Source organism: Octodon degus, unplaced genomic scaffold, assembly GCF_000260255.1.
Source record: "Octodon degus isolate 3935 unplaced genomic scaffold, OctDeg1.0 scaffold00021, whole genome shotgun sequence".
NCBI classification, from domain to species: Eukaryota; Metazoa; Chordata; class Mammalia; order Rodentia; family Octodontidae; genus Octodon; species Octodon degus.
In genome coordinates, this window is record NW_004524597.1 from 8,778,103 (window position 1) to 8,790,493 (window position 12,391).

At 50.0% G+C, this 12,391-nt stretch overlaps 1 protein-coding gene across 3 annotated transcripts; it reads left to right on the forward strand.

Moving 5' to 3' along the window:
* Nucleotides 1-1,856: 1,856 nt before the first annotated feature.
* Nucleotides 1,857-12,340, forward strand: Pkmyt1 (protein kinase, membrane associated tyrosine/threonine 1). Of its 3 annotated transcripts, none has more exons than XM_004627842.3 (8): nt 1,857-2,031; nt 7,418-7,785; nt 8,765-9,258; nt 9,927-10,033; nt 10,166-10,338; nt 10,421-10,578; nt 11,264-11,341; nt 11,419-12,340. In XM_004627842.3, exons 2-8 carry the CDS (start codon nt 7,435-7,437, stop codon nt 11,528-11,530), a joined length of 1,473 nt encoding a protein of 490 aa, XP_004627899.1. In that variant the 5' UTR covers nt 1,857-2,031; nt 7,418-7,434; the 3' UTR covers nt 11,531-12,340. The 3 variants fall into 3 exon arrangements, with proteins under 3 accessions (XP_004627899.1, XP_023567337.1, XP_023567338.1); XM_023711569.1 differs by having other exon boundaries at nt 11,264-11,329; XM_023711570.1 differs by lacking the exon at nt 1,857-2,031 and adding an exon at nt 2,419-2,590.
* The last annotated feature ends 51 nt before the right edge of the window (nt 12,341-12,391 follow it).

Here is a 12,391-nt window from a genome sequence, read left to right on the forward strand (position 1 = left end):
AGTCTTCAAAACAAAACAAAAAAACACAAAAAACTGTCTTCATGTGTCACATGCAAATGGAATACTGCATCAATAGTCAAGAGTCCTCTCATGTCCTTTACTAATTATCACTGCTTTAGTATTGTTTCATTTATTTATCTATTTATTTTGAGACAGGGTCTGTGCAGCTCCGGTTGGTCCTGAACTCACTACAAAGCCCAGGATGGTCTCAAACTTGCAGCGATTCTCCTCCCTTCAAGTGCTGGGATTGCAGATGTGCACCTCTGTCAACACAACTCTTGAAAGTAACCTTAATAGTTAACAATATCCTCCAAATCTCAAAAAAAAAAAAGGGGGGGGGCGCTGGGGAAATGGCTCAGTGAAATAAGTACTTACCTGGCAAGTGCAGGAGTCTGAGTTCAATCCCCAGTTCCAAAAAAAAAAAAAAAAAAAAAAAAAAATCTCATATGTAACAATGAGTTTTTAGTTGCAAAAGATTTTTATTTTTACACCTGTTTATAAATCTTTTTTTTTTTTCTTTTTTTTGGCAGAACCGGGGATTGAACTCAGACCCTTGTGCTTGCCAGGAAAGCGCTTATTCCAATGAGCCATCTCCCCAGCCCCCCCCCATAAATCTTATACACGATTAAGACTTTCTTTTTTTGTGGAACTGGGATTGAACTCAAAGACTTTCTATTTATTTAGAGACAGGGTCTTGCTATGCAGTTCAGGTTGTACTCAGACTCAAAGCAAACCTCTTGTCTCAGCCTCCTATGTGCTGGGTTTACAGGCCTATACATCATACCCTGCAAGCCACCACTTGCAAACATGTTTTGTGTTACAATAATCCTTTATTAAAAAAAAGAGATAGGGTCTTGCTTAGTTGCTCAGGCTGGCCTCAACCTGAATATTCCTGTCACAGGCTCCCAAATACTGGCATCACAGGTACGCACCATCACACTTGGCAATAATATTCTTTCTTGGGCCTGGGATGTAGTGTAGCAGCACAACGCCTACCTGTCTCGAGAGCATGAGGCACTGAGTGTGCTCCATTCCTAGTACCAAAAAAAAAAACTTTTTAGGGGCTGGTGAGATGGCTCAGTGGTCTAAGGCACCTACTTAGAACAAGCTGCAACAAAGCATACGGACCGCGGTTCAATCCCCCAGCACCACATGCCAGCCAGCCCGGCCCCCTGGTGGGCTGAGCTGGCCACACACAAATAAATAAAATTTAAAAAAAAATTTTTTAAATCCTTCTTATATGTATCAAAACATACTTTTTTTATTTTTAAATTTATTTATTTTATTTATGTGTGTGTGTGTGTGGCCAGCTCAGCCCACTGGGAGCGGGGCTGGCTGGCATGTGGTGCTGGGGGATTGAACCGCGGTCCCTGTGCATTTGCTAAGCTTGTTCCAAGTAGGTGCTTTAGACCACTGAGCAATCTCACCAGCCCTATCAAAACATACTTAACAATGAGTTTTGAGTTGCAAGAGGTTTTTTTTTTTTTTTTGCACCGGTCTATAAATCTTGTACACAAGTTACACACAGCAGTGCCAAGACTACCTTTCTGATGGACGCAAAAACTAAGGTAGCCCAAGAAAAGCTGTGAGTGACAGAACCAGGTTTTGAAGCCCCCAGCCCCACCACCCAGGCGGCGAGGTGCAGGCAGAAAGGTCTCGGGACCTTCAAGGTCGGTAGCAGGAATCAACTTCAAGGTAGACCAGAACTCCCACCCAAGCCAGCGCCTAGGACGTGTGGCGCATGCGCAGTGCGCGCTCTCCGCGGAGGGTCCCGGCGGCGCGCACGCAGACGCGGGGGCGGGACCGGGGCGGGGCCTCGCGGCGGGTTTGGAATTTTTGGCGCGAGCCTGCTCCGCGCGCGTTCTCGGGCCGTTCCCTCTCCGAGAGAGCCCTTAACCTGAGCATCCGGAGTTGTCGACCGCGGGACAATCTTGTCCCGCGGCTTCCCGCCTGACTGGCCCACGGCCTCCCGCCGCCTCCGCCGACCCGGAATCTGACACCTCACTACCGCACCTCGCCCCGCCAACCCAGGTGAGCCAAGACCTGGCCCTGAGGATTCGCGGCCGGACTTCCTTCAGTCCTCTGACGGCCCCTTCCTGGGCCAGCCTTATCCCGTGCCCTGAAGCCCCTTTCCTCAGTGACTCTTCCGCCCTGTGCGGCAGCACCACCTTTCCCTGTCGGGCAGAGGCCTCGCTGCCCCGGGTGTCCTCTGCACCGCCGGCGCCGCCCCGCCGGCCCCGCCCTCCCCTCGAGCCCCACCCCTGCGCCTGCCCCTGGCGTTCCTGCGCTTCCCCTCACCCCGCCGCCAGGCCCTTTGCATCAGGAAGCTCCTGTCCCAGCACTGCCCTCTTTGACTTGCCACGCCCGCCTTGCAAGGAGTCTCCTCTACTGTACCCCGTGACAGCCCCCTCTTGGTAACTGGTCACCAACGCAGTTCGCCAGGGTTTCCCCTCGCCCACGGAGGGAAGTGAGCCTCAGCCCTACGGGCCTCTTGCAAACTGCGAGGTCACCGTGATTCACCCCCAGCCTGGTTTCCCTACCAACTGCTCCCATCCCAAAGGATGTTTGGTCCGGCCAGTGGTGCCAAAGTGTAAGTGACTTTGGGGCAGTCTGGGAACTAACTTAATATTCAGGTGCCTCGTGTGTTGATTGCACCAGGGATGGGCCTGGGGGCTGAATTTGTAATCCGAGCCCTAGAAGATCCTGGCACTCAGGTTCCTCACTTTGAAAAGCTCTAGGAGGTGGTTTTTTAAACTAAATGAAGGCAGAGATGAGGATGTGGGGTGAGCCTTCCAGACAGGCCAGCAGGGTCCCTCCCCTCACCGGCTTTCTCCCTTAACAACGGTAGGCTACTTTTCAAGTGACTAATCCTGTGCTGTCAGGAGCCTCTGCTAGGTATGTTGCTGATACATTGTGACTTCCTCTCAAAATTGACTTTTCCCCTTTTGCTTTCTTGTTTTTGTTTCAATTACATTATAGCAACATAACAGCCCTCTCTGCCTAATTTACACAGTCACTGACAGTGTGGGTCTACTGTACTTTTTTTTTTTTTTTTTTTTTTTGCGGAACCGGGGATTGAACTCAGGCCCTTGCGTTTGCCAAGTGCTTATTCCACTGAGCCATCTCTCTGGGCCCATCCACTATACTTTGGGTGTTCTTTCAGTTACCAGCCAAAGTATTTTATGTAATACTTAGCATTTATGTCAAACTCCCAAGCTAAGCCTTCCATGAGGTCAGTACAGTGTGACAGATCCACAGAGCCCTGGAGTCAGATACATTTTGGAATTCAAAATGTCTCAGATTTAAAAAGCTAATATGGTGCATATTGCATATACGTAACACTACTCATAACCCTGAGATGTCGTTCCAACATCAAACATTAATATTTCTGCCAAGGGGCCGGCCAGAGAGCTCAGAGGACTAAAGCACCTGCTTAGGCAGGCTCAGCTACGTGGTTTGAGCCCCAGCATGCCAGCCCTGCCCCCAGGGTGTGCTGAGAGGACTGAGAATGTGTGGTGGTGCATGCCTGTAATCCCAGCACTTCGGAGGCTGAAAACAGGAGGATCACTATGAGTCTGATCTGTGTAGTACAGATCTGTAGATCCTATACTAAAATACAAAAAAAAAAAAAAAATCTGCTAAGCAGTAAATATTTTCACTGAGAAGGAAAGATAGGTTAAGAGGGCTCTCTTTGACAGTCTGCCACTAATCCAAATTACTTTTGCATGTACAAATTGTCATTAGTTGAAAAGACTGTTCCTTCCCATCAAATTGTTTGATGCTGTTGTTGAAAACCAGTTGAGGGGCAGGGAGATAGCTCACTGGCAAGCGCAAGGTCCTGAGTTCAATTGCAAAAAGAAAGAAAGAAAGAAAGAAAGAAAGAAAGAAAGAAAGAAAGAAAACCAGCTGACCAAAATAGTTGAGTTTACTATTAGGGTAGTACTGAGGATTGAATCCAAGGCTTTTGCACTGAGTTACATCCCCAGCCCTTGTAGTTTTTATTTTGTTTTTGACTTTTCTGAGACAGGGTCTGTGTAGTCCAGGCTGGACTTGAATTTACTATGTATCCTAGGCTGACCTCAAACTCATGGTAATCCTCCAGCCTCAGCCACCTCAGTGCTGGGGTTATAGGTGTGTGTCACCACAACCAGTGTAGTTGGTTAGTTTTTTAAAAAAACAAAAACCAACACAGTCTTGCTAAGTCACTAAGTTGCCCAGCACTGGTCTCAAACTTGAGATCCTCTTACCTGGCCACCATATCCAGCAAGGTTTTTTGGTTTTATTTCTTTTCTTTTTTTTTTTTTTTTTTGCGGAACTGGGGATTGAACTCGGGCCCTTGTGCTTGCCAGGGAAGTGCTTATTGCACTGAGCCATCTCCCCGGCCCCTTGTTTTTGTTTCAATTCTTTTCCTCAATTTTATTCCTTTGACTTGAATATTTTTTTCTTCATTTTTATTTATTTTATTTTAGACAGGGTTTCACTACATAGTTCAGGGTGCTCTTGAACTCACTTTGCAGCCCATCATGGGCTGCCTCAACCTCCCAAGTGTTGGGATTACAGACATGTATCACTATACCTGACCAGTTTTTTATTTCTGGGGGACAGGGACTCACTTGAACTCAAAGCGATCTCTTGCTTCAACCTCCTCAGTGCTGGGGTTGCAAACCTGTGGCACCATTCCTAGCTAAGCTGTATCTTTATGAGAATGCCACACTTTTTTTTGTTTTTTTGTTTTTTTTTTTTTTTGCAGAACCAGGGATTGAACTCAGGCCTTTGCACTTGCCACGGAAGTGCTTATTCCACTGAGCAATCTCCCTGGCCCCTAGCCACACTGTTTTTTTTAAAAAACATTTATTTATTTATTTATTTATTTATTTATTGTGTGTGTGTGTGTATGTGTGTGTGTGTGGCCAGCTCAGCCCACCAGGGGGCGGGGCTGGCTGGCATGTGGTGCTGGGGCATTGAACCACGGTCCCTGTGCTTTGCCAAGCTTATTCCAAGTAGATGCTTTAGACCACTGAGCCATCTCGCCAGCCCCAAGCCACACTGTTTTGATAAGGATTGTTATTTTTTTATTTTTTTGGCTGGCTCAGGCTGCCTTAAGGGCAGGTCTGGTAAGGCATGAGGAGCTGGGGATCGAACCACAGTATCCTGTGCCTGACTGTGTTTGCGTAAGCAGGCGTTTAAACAACTGAGCTAACTGGCAGGCTCCCTGCCACACTGTTTTGATGACTGTGGCTTTGTAGTAAATTTTCAAATCTGGCTGGGTTTGGTGGCACACCCAGGAGGCCTCTTGGGAGTTCAAGGCCAGCCTTGAACATAGTAAGACCTTTGTCTTAGAAAGCAGCCCAGTCCAACCCAAAATGAACCCAGACAAAAAAAGACTAGAGGTGTGTTTTCTCCAACTTTATTCTTTTGTGTGTGTGTTTACTTTTCTGGGTCACTTGAATTTCCATATTAATTTTAGGATCAGCTCGTCAGTTTTTGATTTTTTTTTTTTTTTTCTTTTCGGAATTAGGGATTGAATTTAGGCCCTTGTATTTGCCAGGCAAGCACTTATTCTACTGAGCTGTCTCCCTGGCCCTTGAGCTGTCTCCCCAGCCCTTGTCAGTTTTTGTAATAAAACCAGGGGGGATTCTGATAGAAGGGACTGGATGTGTAGGTTAACTTGGAGAAGTTTTGATTTGTGATACTGAGGATCATCTCCAGTGCAATACACATACTAAGCAAGCAGTCTACTGCTAAGCCGTACTTCCAGGTCATAGTTTGGAGAGTAGTGTCATTTTATCTGTATTGTTTTTGAATCTAATGTAATGTCTTTAGTGTCTTTGCATTTATTTAGGCTGTCAGTTTTGGAGGGTTTTTTTGTTTTGTTTTGTTTTTCCCTCAAGATTGAACCCAGGATGGCCTGGCCTGATAGCTCAGGGAACTAAAGTGTCTCCTTAGGTAGCACCTGGGGTTCAATCCCCGGTGTGGCATACCGGCCCCACCCACAGGGCATGCTGAAATGGTGATTGAGACCAGGCATGGTGTAATCCCAGCACTTGGGAGGCTGAAAACAGGAGAATCACTACAAGTCTGATCTACATAGTGAGACCCTGTAGATCCTGTAGACCCTGTCCTAAATATAGAAGGAAAAAAAAAAAAATTAACCCAGGGCCTTGCATATGCCAAACCCACTTCTCCATACTTTTTCATTTGGGGTACGGGACAACTTCAAGACTTTTTACAGCTGGCTACTACCTGTGAACAAAACCCCTGAGCCATGCTGGCGACAGGAAGAGTGGCATATTTCCCTGAGTGAGAAGCAGCAGTGTGGAGATTTCTTTCTGTGCATGAGCTGGGGCTGGCCCTTCAAGCTCCTCTGTTCAGCCTGTCAATGGGGGCTGGCAGGTGGAAGAAGGGAGCCTCTGGCCTGCCTGCTATACTCAGTGCAAAGTTGGGGCACTAAGAAATGCTGAGAAACTGCTCTTCTTTGGCTGGTACCCTAACTTTAATGGGGAACAGAAGCCCAGTCTTCTTGGCCCTATCAGCCCATAGTGCTATTTTCTTACTAAGACCTGGTACATTTTCTTCTTTTTTTTTTTTGGCGGTACCAGGGATTGAACTCAGGACCTTGCGCTTGCCAGGCAACCTTCTTTTCTCCACCCCCCCCATCTTCTTTTCTTATACATTTGATACAGACATTTCTTCATTTGCCCCCTGCCCATATTACCATACCCGGAGACTTGAAATCTTGCTGTGCCTGATATTCACCTGTCCTGCGTGTGTCACTGGGGATAGGCCCATAGGGCTCCTCCTACTGCCACTCTAGAAGCAGAACTCCACACTCACTTCTGATACCACAACTACAAAAATGAAAGAAAGGAAGAATGAAACTTTAGATCTCAGAGACTTTTCACTTTGGAATTCAAGTCAGGGTCCTGGAAAAGGTCACAGTGAGGAGGGCTAGAAGAATGTCTGTCTGTCTGTCTGTCTGTCTGTCTGTCTCTCTCTCTCTCTCTCTCTAACAGGGTTTCATTATGTATTCCAGGCTGACCGTGAACTCACTATGTAGCCGAGATTGACCTTGAACTTGAACTTGTGATCCTTCTGCCTCAGTCTAATGCTGGGGTTACAGGGATGTGTGTGCCACCATGGCCATCTCAGTTTTACCCTTTCTGCTGGGCTGTGAGATCCTCAGGGACATAGGCTCATGGTCTCCCTGTCATATTTCTGTCATTTCTAAGATGCAGCACACACTGTACAGGTGTGTAGTTGCCTTTCTTCAGCTTTCTGCAGATCATGTGGCCCCCACAGCCTTCATGTGTCTAATGCAGCACATGTATAAGGTGTAGACAAGCTTTCTTAGGGGCCACAGGACTGGACGTTTGGGTAGACACACTGCTCTGTAATTGGCCTCCATCTCTGCCCCCAGGGCTTCCTGCACTGGCCATGCCTGTGCCCACCGAGGGCACCCCACCACCCCTGAGTGGCACCCCTGTCCCAGTCCCAGCCTACTTCCGCCATGCAGAGCCTGGCTTCTCTCTCAAGAGGCCCAGGGGGCTTAGCCGAAGCCTCCCCCCACGGGCCCCTGCCAAGGGCAGCATCCCTGTCAGCCGTCTCTTCCCTCCTCGGACCTTGGGCTGGCACCAGCCCCAGCCTCGGAGAGTGTCATTCCGGGATGAGGCCTCAGAGCTTCTGCAGAGCCCTGGGTATGACCCACACAGGCCAGAGTCCTTCTTCCAGCAGAGCTTCCAGAGGCTTAGCCGCCTGGGCCACGGCTCCTTTGGAGAGGTCTTCAAGGTGGGTGAGAGAATGGCCTTCGAGGCCTGTCTTTGAACCCCTTTGCTTCCTTCCCCTGGGTGGGACAGTGTGCTAGGCAACCTCTCCTTCCTCTCTGTCTCAGACAGCCAGCCTCTCCACTGTGCATGATTGGCTGCTCTCCCATGCTCCCCATGCAGGTCCTCCCAAGGCTGTTGTGCACACTGGTGCCTTGTCTGGAGTCTGGCGTGCCCTTCAGTGCTCCCAGCTGCCATCTCTGCCTGGAGCCAGCTGTGCTGGGGTCCTTGACGAGCTTTACCCGGCCCCTGGAGCAGGCTCAAATATAGTACCCAACTTGCCCCCCAACACTGGCAGGCTTGCCAGCCTGCCTGCCATCTTTTTTTTCTTAAAATACATTTTGCTATTAATTATATTTTCTTTGAAATGGTATCTTCCCTTGGAATATTGAAGACAGTATTATTAAAAATGCAAACATCATAGATCCTTGGATCAGCTTTTTTTCTGGCTAGCTCAGGCTGCTTTAAGGGCGAGTCTGGTGTGGCTTATGGAGGTGGAGATCAAACTGCAGTCCCCTGCGCCTGACTGAGTTTTCCCAAGCAGGTGCTTTAAACAACTGAACTAATCCATAAGCCCCCTGGATCAGCTTCTTTCTAGAAGACAGTTTGCATACCACACAGCATACTGCCCCTTGGGTTCTGGAGCCCTGGAGTTTCTCCAGTTAGAGACTACCAGTGTATCACAATGCTGATTGAGTTTATTTTTTAATTAAACTTTTTTTTTTTAATTAGGATTGATCTTAGGGCCTTTGTACTGAACTATATCCCTAGCCTTTTTAAAATTGAATTTAACAGAATCTCACTAAGTTGCTAAGTTGTCTAGCCTAGTTTTGAACTTGTGATCCTGCTGTCTCAACTTCCAAGAGTGCTGAGATAACTTACATGTATTAAATGTGTTGTGCCCCTTGTGGCTCACCTCCCCATCCCCACAACCCCTCTTCTAGGTGCGCTCCAAGGAAGATGGCCGGCTCTATGCAGTCAAGCGTTTCATGTCACCATTTAGGGGCCCCAAGGACCGGGCCCGCAAACTGGCTGAGGTATGCGGCCATGAGAAGGTGGGGCAGCACCCACACTGTGTGCGACTGGAGCAGGCCTGGGAGGAGGGCGGTATCCTGTACTTGCAGACAGAGCTGTGCGGGCCCAGCCTTCAGCAACACTGTGAGGCCTGGGGCACCAGCCTGCCAGAGACCCAAGTCTGGGGCTACCTGCGGGACACCCTACTGGCTTTGGCCCACCTGCACGGGCAAGGCCTGGTCCATCTTGATGTCAAACCAGCCAACATCTTCTTGGGACCCCGTGGCCACTGCAAGCTGGGTGACTTTGGGCTGCTGGTGGAGCTGGGTACAGCTGGAGCCAGTGAGGCCCAGGAGGGAGATCCCCGCTACATGGCTCCTGAGCTACTGCAGGGCTCCTATGGGACAGCAGCAGACATATTCAGGTAAGGGCTGGGACATGAAGGGGTTATGTTGGGCTGTGGGCGGTCAGCAGAGAGAATGGCTCCAGGAGAGGAGCTCCTTCCTAATCCCAGGACTGGAGGATATTGGCTGTCAGGCCTGTGGGATATGCCCCTGCCCTACAGAGTGGTCTGTGGAGCTGGCTGCCTATAAGCCCTGGAGATTGTGTAGCCTCACCACTTCATTGTCTAGGAGGATCAACCATTACTCCATTGCAGAAGGGACTTGCCCCAAGTCCTTGGTTAGCAGCTGAGGTTGGGTCTAGGCACTGGGTGCAAGTCCACACTGGCAGCCATTGCCCTTCCCCCAACAGTTGTATCTGATAGTCTTAGCAGAAAGATGGTAGTACTAGTAACGATGGAAACCTTGGCACCTGTCAGGGAGGTGCTATAGGACCCATCACAGCAATGGCAATGTGTGAGCTACACTAGGGTGCAGGGCCCATATTTTATGACAGGGTCCCCATTTTGCCTGGGGCTTATTGGCTCTTCTGGGGCCTCCTTAGATGGGCTCACTCTTCTTTTCCCACCTGTCTGGCTTACAGTAGAAGAGAGCTGCCCTTCTGTACCCTTTAAGAGGCTGTCTGGGACTGGGGTCCAGGGTCCCAGGGCCCACTCTGCCCATTTTTGTCCCCATCCCTTGTCTTTCCCAGTCTGGGTCTCACCATCCTTGAAGTAGCCTGCAACATGGAGCTACCCCATGGTGGGGAGGGCTGGCAGCAGCTGCGCCAAGGCTACCTGCCCCCTGAGTTCACTGCTGGTGAGTGGGGATCCAGGGGTACCTCCCTGCCATAGACAGGGAATGGCTACCCACTGGGCTGCTGTAAGCTGTGGTGTGGTTTGGTTTGGCTGGTGCCCTGGGGTCCCTGATATGAGCCTGCCTCATGAGCAGGTCTTTCTGCTGAGCTGCGTTCTGTCCTTGTCATGATGCTGGAGCCTGACCCCCAACTGCGGGCCACAGCTGAGGCCCTGCTGGCCCTGCCCATGCTAAGGCAGCCACGGCCTTGGAGTGTCCTGTGGTACATGACTGTCGAGGCCCTGAGTCGAGGCTGGGCCCTGTGGCAGGTAAGCCTCCACATGCTATGAGGACCACCTATGCTCTGGATCAGGACCCACCTGGCTTCCTAAGGCTCAGTTTCCCCCACAGGCCCTGCTCACCCTGCTGTGCTGGCTCTGGCATGGCCTGGCTCACCCTACTAGCTGGCTGCAGCCCCCAGGACCACCAGTTACCCCACCTGGCTCACCACCCTACAGCCCACTTCTGGACAGCAGCCACTCTAGCAGCTGGGATGATGACAGTATAGGGTAGGTGAATGCTTAGCATGCTTTGGGGTGATGGGACATCACTGTGACCCAATACTACATAGGAAGAGACCCATACCCCATGGAAAAAACTGTCGGATCAAAGCCTGACATAAACCTGGCCCCATCATACTCCAGGGTGCAGCCTGGCCTGTGTGTATGTGGCTCAGCCATGCCATAGCAGCTTTACACAGCCACTTGTATACCAGCTGCAGCAGGCAGATAGGAAGACTGGAAAGCCTCCACTTCAGTAGAGACTACTAGTGTTCAGGAATGACATTGTCCTTCCCTGAGTGAAAAAAGCCTTTCACACGTTGGTACCCCCATCCCACCTTAGTCCCACATGCCTGGGAGAGGCCATAATTAAGAAACTGCTACACAGGAAAGCTACATGCTCCAGACATAGCTCTCAGGAGGAATCCCTTCTTTATACTGTCATCCTTGTTCTGGGGGGCACCTTGGAGCATAGAAGAAATGCTAGGAAAACTTCATTTATCAGAAGTTAATTTAAAATCCAGCTTGAAGTTGTGTGTTCTCTGAAAGAGGATAGAGGTGGCCTTTAGGGTCTAGTCAGGTAGACTTAGAAAGTTTAAAGTGTAGTTTCCCTGACGAAGGTTGAGTCAGAGCTAGTCTTGTCCTGCACTGCCCAAACCCCAACATCATGCTTATCTTGCCTGCCCTCCTGCAGGCCCTCACTCTCCCCAGAGGCTGTGCTGGGCCCAGCTACCAGGAGCACCTCCACACCTCAGGGCAGGTACACACTGAGGTGAGCAGGCCCAGGGGCTGGGGCTAAGGTTGGCTTTGAGATCCTGAGTGTCATTCCCCTTTGTTCCTTCCCCCAAGGGACACCCTAGACCTGAGTGACATGGAGTCAGAGCCTCCTAGAGGTTCCTGCCCCTCTTTTGAACCTCGGAACCTCCTCAGCCTGTTTGAGGACTCACTAGACCCAGTCTGAACCACAGGCCCAACTTTGGCGCTTTTAACCTTGGAACCCCTTTCCTGTCCCTCCCTTGGGAAGGTGGGACCTCTCTGGGAACTCCTATGTCTAATAAAAAGTATTTGAATCTTGGGAGTACCCAAGCTTGCTCAAGTAGCAACACAATACTTCCTGTCCTTTTATTAATGTTGCCTAGGGTCTTGGGCCTCTGGGAGGATGCAGCCCTGAGGCTAACCCCTGCTGCAGAGCCCAGTTACCCTGGCCTCAGGCCAGAGGGCCAGAGCCATGCACTGTGGAACAGAGATTTCCTGAGTGGGCATATCTCTACGGGGCAAGTTGAACCATCAATCCATGGCCCTTAAGTGAGGCCTGGATCTGGAATCACTCCACATCTGTGCCTGTTGTCTGGGAAAAACAGCCACTGCCCTCCTGACTCTTGGGCACTTGGTTCAAGAAGGGCCAGTGCCTACTTGGTCCTAGGAAAAGGGGATGGTTCTACTGCTCCAGACCCTTACTATAGTTTCTTAGCAGGGGAGAGCTTCTGGCTCCTGGGGGAGTATGCAGGGGACATAGAAGTCAGGAAGCAGGAGCAGAGGGGCTGGTGTCTCATGGGAGGGGCAGGGTGGGATGATGGCTTAGACTAGCAGGTGGGGCATAATGGCATAAGTTGGCAGGACTCCAACTGTCAGTGAGCTATGACCCTAGAGTTCCTCTCTGCCCAACCCTTACAGGTCACAAAGATAAAGAAGTGTACATGGGATGTCCTTCCAGCTGACACAATAAGGGAGTAAAGATGGCAGGGAAGGGAAGTTGGAGTTCCAGGCCTGGGTAGAAGTTAGTCCACAGGAAAGAATGAAGAGGAGGAAGGTCAGCTGGGAA

Excerpts from the sequence above, each read along its gene's own strand:
- Pkmyt1 (XM_004627842.3), top strand. The coding sequence starts at position 7,435 with ATGCCTGTGCCCACCGAGGGCACCCCACCACCCCTGAGTGGCACCCCT. Across the intron at positions 9,259-9,926 it reads ACAGCAGCAGACATATTCAG|TCTGGGTCTCACCATCCTTG; the intron begins GTAAGGGCTGGG and ends TGTCTTTCCCAG. Across the intron at positions 11,342-11,418 it reads CAGGGCAGGTACACACTGAG|GGACACCCTAGACCTGAGTG; the intron begins GTGAGCAGGCCC and ends CCTTCCCCCAAG.